Here is a 10,348-nt window from a genome sequence, read left to right as displayed (position 1 = left end):
CCCTGGGGAGCGGCGGGGACGAGCGGGACCAGCCCCGGGAATCAGCGCCCGGCCGCACCCCCAGCCCCGCTCGCCGCCGTGGCTGCCCTCCCTCTCTCTCTCCGAGCTCCACAGGAACCTGGAACATGTCGGCACCGGTGGCCACAGTCAGTAAGAAGGGGCTGAACTCCAACCACGAAACTCAAATAAAAAAAAAACCAACAAAACCAAACCAACAAAAAAATAAAAAAAATCAACAAAATCTGAAATAAGAAGAAGGGAAAAAAAAAAAAGCTTAAAGCTTAAATGCATGAAGAATGAACACACAGCATTGGAACCATTGCACCTATTTCATAATTTAAGTGCCTATAATTTTGCTCTTGGTAACTTTAAAAAAAAAAAGGGGGAAGTTATTCATACAGTGTGGTTTGTGCTTTAAAAAGTCCTAGGTACATGTGTACAATTAGATACACACACATACATATCATACCTGAGGTTTGAAGAAAAAAGCTTAAGAATAATACTAAAATTGATGGGAAAAAAAAGGTTAAAACTTCAGACTGATTGATTGATTTATGCTAGATTATTTGTTATCTTAAAATATGTACATGGAGCTTGCTTTCATATGTGTTTGGATTTCCCTTGGAAGTACAACTGATAGAAAACGATGTAACAAAAAAAAAAAAAGAAAAGAAGAAAGAAAAAACATCAACAAAAAAGAAAAAATAGAAACAAACAAACAAAAAGAAAATATAAAGGAAAAAAAGAAAATATAAGGAAGAAAAAGAACAAAGAGAAAGAGGAAAAAGAAAAAAGGAAAAGAAAAAAAAACCCAACCAACCAAAAAAACATAAATGTTGTTTTATCACCTGTGCCTATCCCAGGTGCAGGAAATGTGTACTCTGTATTACAAACCTTGATTTAAAACAAAAAAGGGAGAATATGACACCCCAGGGAGTTCTTCCTGGACAAAATCTGTCTCCTGTGGATTTGTTTGCCACAAACAGTGCAGAATGAGGACCTTTTTTCTACGATTGCTTCCAAAAAATCAGCCATAACTCTTGTAACTATACAAGCATACAAGGAGTAAATGCAGTGTAACAGCGTGCATCAGACACTGGTGTCCATCTCAGATTGGTGTGAAGCAGCCACGTTACCATATCAGTTTCAGAATGTAGCAGGGATGCAGAACAATTTGCCTGTCACTTATGGAATAAAAAAATGTCTCTGTATGGCATCTCCTAAATTTGTGTTTACAAAAAAGGTGACCTAATTGTAGACGCATGCAATACAGTGACACAGAGACAATTCTGTACTTTGTTTCCTAGAAACAAAGTGTATTTTAAAATTACTCCCCATCATTTTCTTCTTCGAATGAGTCAGTTCCCACTTCTTCATAGTCCTTTTCCAGGGCAGCCAGGTCCTCTCGGGCCTCTGCAAATTCTCCCTCCTCCATGCCTTCACCCACATACCAGTGCACAAAAGCTCTCTTGGCGTACATCAGGTCAAACTTGTGGTCGAGCCTGGCCCAAGCCTCAGCAATGGCCGTGGTGTTGCTCAGCATGCAGACCGCTCGCTGAACTTGGGCTAGGTCTCCACCAGGAACTACTGTGGGAGGCTGATAGTTGATCCCAACCTGGAAACAGGAATATGAGAGAAAGTTGTACAAAAGCAGAAGCAGAATGCAGTCAAAGAGCTGAACGAGTGTGACTAAAGTTACAGATGCTGGGGTAGAGTGGTGCCACTATCAACACTACCAGATGGCAAATGCCATTACAAATGTCAAAGAGTATGATACGATGCATGCTCATTTTAATATCTACATTATTCTTCTCTTTAATATACACTGGCAAGTTTGTAGCTTTCTTAACAGCTACTGAATACTGAACATAGAGTTTAACCAAGATACTCTACAGAAACTAATATAGAAAGTTGGTTGCCAGTTAAAAGTTTTCATTGTTAAAGGAGCTGCTTGTATGGCAAATATTTTTCCACTGTTAATGTCTGTATTATTGTTGAAAGTATGTTACCAACACTGATACATAGCCAGCAGGGAGAGGCAGTATAATAGTTCTGGGTGAAATAAGAGATTTCCTAATATCAGCATTTCCTTTACTGTAAACTGTATCAGTTTTGGTATTTCCTTAATTTTAGATGGTGCTTCAAAGGGAACACTCATTGGCTGTTCCAGAATGAATACTTCTTTAAATTTTAACTCATATACACTTCAGATTTCCACTTATTTAAATAGGTAGAAGCCTATGTCAGTGGAATGTTCAAAGGAGAATAGGCACACTTTATATAAATGCATCTTTCTTACGTTCACTGGGAAACACACAAGATTGAAAACTTTAATACAAGTTTTCTGCTAGACTGAAACTGCCCTTTAAGACATTAAAGAGAAGCAGCCCTGGCAGCCCTGTTCTACTCACCTTGAAGCCTGTTGGGCACCAGTCGACAAACTGGATGGTTCTCTTGGTCTTGATGGCAGCGATTGCTACGTTGACCTCTTTGGGTACCACGTCCCCCCTGTAGAGCATGCAGCAGGCCATGTACTTCCCGTGCCTCGGGTCGCACTTCACCATCTGGTTGTTGGGCTCGAAGCAGGCGTTGGTGATTTCAGCCACCGAGAGCTGCTCGTGGTGCGCCCTGTCGGAGGAGATGATGGGGGCGTAGGTCACTAAGGGGAAGTGGATGCGTGGGTAGGGCACCAGGTTTGTCTGGAACTCCGTGAGGTCCACGTTGAGGGCCCCGTCGAAGCGCAGCGAGGCGGTGATGGAGGAGACGATCTGGCTGATGAGGCGGTTGAGGTTGGTGTAGGTGGGGCGCTCGATGCCCAGGTTCCGGCGGCAGATGTCGTAGATGGCCTCGTTATCCACCATGAAGGCACAGTCCGAATGCTCCAGGGTGGTGTGCGTGGTCAGGATGGAATTGTAGGGTTCCACCACTGCAGTGGAGACCTGAGGGGCTGGGTAGATGGCAAACTCCAGTTTGGACTTCTTTCCGTAATCCACAGAGAGGCGCTCCATCAGTAAGGAGGTAAAGCCAGAGCCAGTACCCCCACCAAAGCTGTGGAAGATCAGGAATCCTTGCAGCCCAGAACAGGCATCAGTCTAGAAAGCAAAAGAGAAAGTAAGAGTAAGGGTTGAAAAGGAATGAAAATACTTTGTGTGAGCTTATCTTGAGCTAAAGGAGAGAGCCACCACTGGCAATATATAGCATAGATTTCATGGCAGTTTTTCTTGAGAAAGGCTGGTGATACTCATGCTTTGCTTCCCTCACTGGCTCAGCTTACAACATAAAATTGGAGCTTTATCTGTCCAGGCCTTCACTCTCTGAATTTCACACTTGTTTTAGTTAGTCTGACTGAAACTAGAAATGTACAGCTGCCTAATCCACCCTTCCATATCAGTATTGGTGCTCTAGGCCTGTGCTGATAATGAAGAGTTACGTATTCAGAATGACTTTATAAAAACACCTGGAGGCACACAGCTGGGAAAGTGAACTACAGGGCTTCTCTCTCTTGGACTAATGATGATGCCTCTGTATGTCTTGCAATCTCTTTTCTGAACCGTTGGTGGTGTTTGCAGTTAACAAGGTGTTAGTTCTGCCCTTCTTCCTCCTGCAGAATCCAAACTGCTGTTTCAAAACAAATGGGACTTACCAACTTACGGACACGATCAAGCACCACATCAATGCTTTCTTTGCCAATGGTGTAGTGGCCACGGGCATAGTTATTGGCTGCATCTTCCTTTCCAGTGATCAGCTGTTCTGGATGAAAAAGTTCCCGGAAGGTGCCAGCCCGCACTTCATCTGAAGATGAAAGAGAAATTGTAAGAAGCTGCAAGTGCTCCAGTGCCAACAAGTTCTGGGTGTGGTTGGCATTGATGCAAACTTTCGGTCACAGGAGGTCATAATGCCAAAAAACAGATGCTGATGGAGAAGGGAAATGTCTCCTAAGCAATTTTTCATTGTTGCATTTGGTGGATTTATGGCGTATCCTCTATCCAGCCACAGAAGTTATCTCCTCATGAACTTCTCAGTGACAAGTACAGCCAGACAAGTCCCTAGAACTAGAGTGTGAAGAAAATCAGGTGCCCCAATTCTTAGACATCTTTCTATTATTGGAGGGAAACTGTCAGGGTCCCACTTTGAATCCGAGTTGGAGAAGAGCAGAATTTGAATGGCAAAAATATCACGATAAACAAAACCAGAAGTTAAATGTTGGTGCAAAGAGAAGTTGTACACACCAGCTATTAAACGGCTGGGGATCCTCCTGTTCCTATGGCTGTACCACCTGTGACAGAATCTGGCATTCTGTGTCACAAGGCAGTTAATTTCATGCTATCTAGGGGTAGACCAAGGGACAAAGGGCTACTTTGTGTCAGTGGAGCCTGGAGGCACACAATGGAGATATTAGGAAAAGCATCCTCATCTCCATTTTGCAGGTTTATTTCTATACTGACCTACTACAGTTGGTTCCAAGTCCACCATTACAGCCCGTGGCACGTGCTTCCCAGTGGCTGTTTCATTGAAAAATGTGGTAAAAGAGTCATCACACTTGAGTTTGTCTTGCAGATCCTTGAAGGTGCCGTCTGGCTGAATGCCGTGCTCCAGGCAGAAGAGTTCCCAGCCGGCATTTCCTATCTGTACTCCAGCCTGGCCAACGTGAATTGAGATGCACTCGCGCTAAGGGGAGAGAGCAGAGGCAGGGTCAGAGAAAACACTGCTCATTAGGTCTCCTTATTCCTAGTGGTTACTTTTTTCCCAGTGTATTGCTGTTCCAAAAATTTGGTGAACTGTTGTTGTCAGCAGTTCACTTGGTGGTTCAGCCCCACAGTCATGATGAAACTACACGTTCACACTTGATACTGGGACAGTTCTTTAAAAAATCAAGATCTATATGCTGTACTGTGTAAGTGCATGAAAAAATTAATTTCAATTACACAAGCCCCACCTTTCCTCCTGGATTGGCCCTGCTGAGGAACACATCCCAGTTTAGTTTATTTTTACTCCTGGCTGGAGCCTGACACAGCCATGTGGTATCCTTCAACTTTATGTAACCCAAGACAGGGGATGCCTTTTGATCCTTCTCCCCTCTGACAGCAGGCTAGCGTGGAAACTTGGAAGAACTGCTTTAAGCAATATTCACCTAAGGAAATAGTTTCAGATTCTCTCGGTTGAAACAAATGTTCCTTCCAGCTCCTGAGCATCTATTAATTTTACATTGCAGGTCCATTGCTTATCAGGCAGTGTCATTGCAGCATAGAATGTTTATTTGCCTAATTTTGGGCGTTGTTTCTGTGGCAGCCAGGAAAAGAAAACAAAGTGTGTAACACCAGGCTAAAATTGCCAATTGCTCCAAAATCTTTTACACTTAAAAGTACAGGAGCACAAAGGCCCTGGTGCTGGATTTCTTAAGTTCACAAACAGCATATAAAGCAAATAGTTCTGAGTTAGTCCCAACAATTACAATGCTGGGTCTAGTGAAGGCAGTTTTTTGAGGAGAGACTTGTTTCAGGCACGTGGAGTTTTTCACCTTTGGTTCTAATTTGGAGCAATTGTAATTAAAGATGCCTGAGCTCTGTTTTTGTGATTCCAGTGGCCCTGTCTATCCTAGGGAGTAAGAAGAAGTCAGGTTGTAGCACTGAACACTGGCCTGTACTGACTGATAATTAGCATGCTCTGGCACAGTCTTGGCTTAGGCCAGTTAATACTTTTCTAGACAATGCTTGGGTACAGAATAGAATTCATTGTCAAGAATGGCTTCCAGTGAGCAGCTCACCAACTACTGCCAAGCTTTGGAGAGGGAAAGAGAATTGAGGTGCCTAATTATGAAGCAGTCCATGCTACCTGGCTTCAAGGGCAGAGGGTGGTCCTCATTTAATTTTATTTTGTAATATTGCATTTAGAGATAACCAATGACTTAATATCAGACTTGACCAATAACTTTTTTTTCTTTAATTTTTTAATTTCTTTAATTCTGCAACTGCTTACCCTGCAAAATCATCCTGTGACCTGGAATGAAATTCCCCAAAAACTAAATCCCCGGGACGATGTGTGACCAGCAACATCTCTGGACCAGTGTTTTCTTCACAAATTGACATATATATAGCTAAAGATATTTTTTCAGAAGCAACTAGAATTTCAAAAGCCATCACTGCCCTGGTTAGCCTTCCCCAGAAGTTCAAACGAACATGGAAAGTCAATTTAAATATTTCATTCGATAAAATAAATTATTTCTATTCAGTACTCATTTCTAAGATCCTGACTCTGCAAATGCATGTGCAGCAGCATGTGTAACGTGCTCTCAAGTGTACTTGCACAACCCTGTGTTTCTCAAGTGAGTTGTGCAAAAGTCCCTGAGTTATTTCAGTAACAATGAGTTTTCATAGGTCAGTGTGTCCCAATCTGGAGGATTACTCGGGAGACACTGAAAGCACATGTGGGCTTAGAGAATTCAATTAATGCTGATTTTGCACAGGGCAGGCACCTGCTTTTCTTTTAAATCCCAGTGTGAATCTGTGAGGCTGGCAGCAAGAAAAAAGTAAGGTCTTTTCCTTTTAAACGCAGCAATGAGGCCAGCTGACTTCTTAAAAGTATGCCTTTTAGAGCAAAGCTACAATTACAAGTCAAGCAATACTTTGAACCTAAAGAGCTGCTTTGCTCAGTTCCTCAGATCAGTAGAGGAATTGATCTGTTTTTGCACAGATGGAACAAGTGAATGCTGCCTTAGAAAGTTAATATTGTAAAGCTTAGCAGAGGACTACAGTTGAAGATTTTCCTTTTAGATTGGGTTTTCAGCTGCACTAGTTTGAAACGGTGTCTCAACCTTAGCTTTTGAGCCATTCCATTTTCTCCTACCCCAGCAGTAATTTTGAAATATTCTGCCAAGCAGAGAAGACAGTAACAAAGAGGTTACTGATTTTGCATAGTAAACAGCATTAAAATAGACACCAGTCTTTTAGCACGGAAGGGAGTGAGCCTTCTCCAGAGTCACAGGCAGAGTAAACTGATCTTTACATGATATTTAAATTTGGAGCCTACTCCAAACTCATGTTTCACATCCCACCACTAATGTACCAGGACAGGCCTAACAAACTGTGTTTTTATCTACCAAGAAACAGTAGAAAGGACAAGGTCCTGTGTGAAACTAAACAGCTTTGACTCTTAAAAAAACAGACTAGTACCTGGCTCTAGTATATGCTGCACAAAGGCAGACGTTATTCTTCTAGCTGTTCCAGAAACTTACTCACTACCCTAGGTCTGGGGAGCCTGTGGACATGTGTACCTTGCTTGCAAAACGAGCTCTCTCCTTTTGGACCTGCAGCTGTACTGGCAGAAAGTAACATAGTTCTCTGCACCAAAATTAGACTCAGTGCTAGACACATATTGGGGTACAAGGTGAAATGGATTTTTCACATTCTAAGAGGTTTTGAGAGATTTCTACAAATTTATAACAAACCCCCAACTCTTGAAAATGAAGGGCCTTTTTTTTACTTACTTAAATGCATACATATATAAAAAGATTCATGGACTCCAGAAAAACACATGCATACATCATATAGCTATGGGCAGTGCAGCCATTGGGGCTAAATTAATTTAAAACAGACTAAAAAGTAAGTAACTTTTTTCTTTTATTTCTAAAAAAAAGTAATATTATCTCCTATAAAAATGAACCAGTGTTGAGAAAACGTCATCACAACAGAAAGTGCTAAGCAGCTACGACTCCAGATCTAATTTATCTTATAATTACGCTAATTAGGGACTCTCTGAAGAAAACTTTGCCTCACCATGCCTTATTGCTTTGCTGAGATTTTCTGACACTCCTTTCCAGTCCTCTTAGGTGGTAATCAGTGCGTGAGACCAGGGTTTTGTGGCACAAACTACTGATAACAATGGCAGTTGTTACCTGCCCGCAGCCCTCCCCGCCCCTATATGACTGCTGTTCCCACATCCCCCTTACCATGGTGTGTCCAGCGGCGTTTCCTTCCCGTTGGGATCAGTGGTGGCAGGTCTGTGCAGGAGCCTGGCTCTGGGCTGCAGGGTGGGAGGCACAGCCTGGGCCCAGCACCCGGCACCTGCTGCGGCGCTTCAGTGTCACAGCGCGGTGGGAATAGGTCACCCTGCTGCACCACTGCCTCCTGCCCTCCCCACGCCCCACGTGAGCAAATCCACCCAGGCAGGGCTCAGACACACCCTAGACTTCAAAGTCAGTGCAGCCAGGTTTGGCACGCTTATTAAATCAAGAGCGTGGCCATGCAAAACACAGAACACTCTACTTTCAAGCACCTGAGGATTTTATATCACCTACCAGGCACGTGCCTTCCCCAGTCTCCTGTTCTGCCAATGTATACATGTGTAGATGAAAATCACTCCTAAGTTCGAACAGAGAAGGCATAAGAGAGCAAACAAATGGAAAAGAGAAGGGTAAAAGAGAAACAAAAATAAAGAACGGGAAAGTAAACATAATTATCATTCTGGAGTGTGCTCTACCAGTGCTCTTAAATGATCTTCTGGCTTCTCTATTAATGCCTCTCTATTAACATTTCAATTGATTCTTATGGCTTGTCTTCCTGTGCACAGTCATCCGGGCTGTCAGCAGTGTGGGACAGCATTCAGTACAGACTCTCACTCATCTGTCCAAACACAGAAAGAAATTTGATTCTTATTGCAGTGTTTATTGCAGGACAGAGCTGGAGGCATCACACCAACGTTCTGACACCAAATTAGGGCAGTTGCCTCCACCACTTTGCTCCTTCTGCACTAGTTCAACATTGGAATACAGCAGAGAAATCCTCATGTTTGCAATTCCTAGGTAACGAAGAGGAAGGCATGTTTAATTGCTTGAATCTGAGTGATATGTATCCCCTGACTTTATAACTGTACTGTTTATTATGATGTTTAATCAGCAGAAATTTAAATAGATAATTCCTAAAATGTAGGTTAGTCTACTTTGATGTGATGATATTAATAGATTGTTCTGCCGCTGTTGGCAACCATTTTCTTTAACACGAACATTTTAACAGTGAGAAATAGTTTATACTGGTTTTTATAAACTCACATTTAGTTTGGTATAGTCTTTATTTTGCTGGTCTTTACATAAACCTGCAAATCACTACTGGCTAGGAAAAGCTAGAGGTTCCTAGAGCCACCTATATTTTTTTACAAAGAATTTCCATTATTATTTCTATCTGCTGCTTTGTTTAAGTTCAGTCTCACAGTTCTCCAGGAAACCATCAGATTGTTGCTTTGAGACTAAGGAATAGGTTGTTCTAGTGTTGTTGTTTTAGTGTTCTTCTTCCAGTGGAAGTGGTAACATTCCAGAAAAGCTCTGGTGCTCCAGAGAATCTGAAATGTTAATGCTCACAGCTTCACCAGATATGAGCTCCGTGCCGAGCATCACCTCAGGAAAAAGTCTCCTGGCAAATACTTTGAGAAGTCCACCATTCAAACCTCTTAGGCACACTTGAAATCAACATGTCAGATCTAGCAGCTACAAAACTAAAAGAGCTCTGTGAATTACTAAATTATTTGCAACTTAGTCCTTTGTGGCATTTTCTCTGCTCTCCTCTAGCCAGTGGGAGTACAACGGTTAAATCTCTTCTCTCTAGAATCAATTGATCTTGAAGAGCCTGAGGATGAGCCAGGTTTTTATTTTTCCCTTTCTCACACCAGCTGATAAAAAGGCCCTTGTAAATCCACTCCAGAACTAAGACAATGCTTGATCTGCTCTGTCTTGAGTTAGCCCATAAACTCAAGTGCTGGAAATATGTGCAGGTCTGGGGTGAAGGCCAGACACAGATGTAAAAACTCTGAAGAAGACTCAGGCAGACTGTTTTTCATGAACTTTCCTGACGATGCTCTGTCCACCTGTGTGTGGAGTCCTTGGGCAGAAACCCCTCAGCCTGGAGTTCAAGGGTAACCCAAAAGCACAGTGGGGGACTGTGCTCCTGGGTACCAGTGAGTTTTGTTGACTCCAGAGTCAGCCTCTGGGCTCTGCTCTGTGGAGACACGAGGCAGATATGGCCTGGACCTGGATGCTTGGAAAGTAAGTCATCCTGCTTGATGCTGGCATTCAACCTGTGTGGGAGGTGGCGTATGGCCATAGGAATCCTAAACCCTTTTTCTCTATTTACAGATAGACACATCTCTGAATGTGTCTATCAAAAATTTGTATTTCTGAATAATCTAGAATTTAGAGGTACTGTTGTGACAGTTTAATCCCAGCTGGCAACTAAGAAGAGTAAAGGAGAAAACCTGTGGGTTGAGATAAAAGTTTAATAAAAGTTTAATAAGTAAAGGAGAAGCTGCACAAAAGCAAAGCAAACCAAGGAGTTGATTCACCACTTCCAGTGGGCAGGCAGGT

At 42.6% G+C, this 10,348-nt stretch overlaps 2 protein-coding genes across 2 annotated transcripts in view; one reads left to right on the top strand and one right to left on the bottom strand.

Moving 5' to 3' along the window:
- The window catches only part of ST8SIA1 (ST8 alpha-N-acetyl-neuraminide alpha-2,8-sialyltransferase 1), a 308,933-nt gene that overhangs the window by 255,272 nt on the left and 43,313 nt on the right, over positions 1–10,348 (top strand). The window lies entirely within an intron of this gene.
- Positions 1,288–8,058, bottom strand: TUBA8 (tubulin alpha 8). Its single transcript, XM_051784976.1, has 5 exons — positions 7,946–8,058; positions 4,446–4,668; positions 3,644–3,792; positions 2,412–3,092; positions 1,288–1,615 (listed from the first exon to the last, which is right to left on the bottom strand). Exons 1-5 carry the CDS (start codon positions 7,946–7,948, stop codon positions 1,328–1,330), a joined length of 1,344 nt encoding a protein of 447 aa, XP_051640936.1. The 5' UTR covers positions 7,949–8,058; the 3' UTR covers positions 1,288–1,327.

This window comes from Manacus candei, unplaced genomic scaffold (assembly GCF_025592945.1).
Source record: "Manacus candei isolate 608988 ecotype Guabito, Panama unplaced genomic scaffold, ASM2559294v1 h1tg000018l, whole genome shotgun sequence".
NCBI lineage: Eukaryota > Metazoa > Chordata > Aves > Passeriformes > Pipridae > Manacus > Manacus candei.
The sequence above is the reverse complement of the archived record's forward strand: the minus strand, read 5'-3'. Positions and strand labels throughout refer to the sequence as shown.

What these genes read in the sequence shown, in the direction of transcription:
- TUBA8 (XM_051784976.1), bottom strand. An exon ending in CTTGGAACCAACTGTAGTAG is followed by an intron (nt 3,793 to 4,445) that starts GTCAGTATAGAA and finishes TTTCATCTTCAG; the next exon opens with ATGAAGTGCGGGCTGGCACC. An exon ending in TTGATCGTGTCCGTAAGTTG is followed by an intron (nt 3,093 to 3,643) that starts GTAAGTCCCATT and finishes TTTGCTTTCTAG; the next exon opens with ACTGATGCCTGTTCTGGGCT.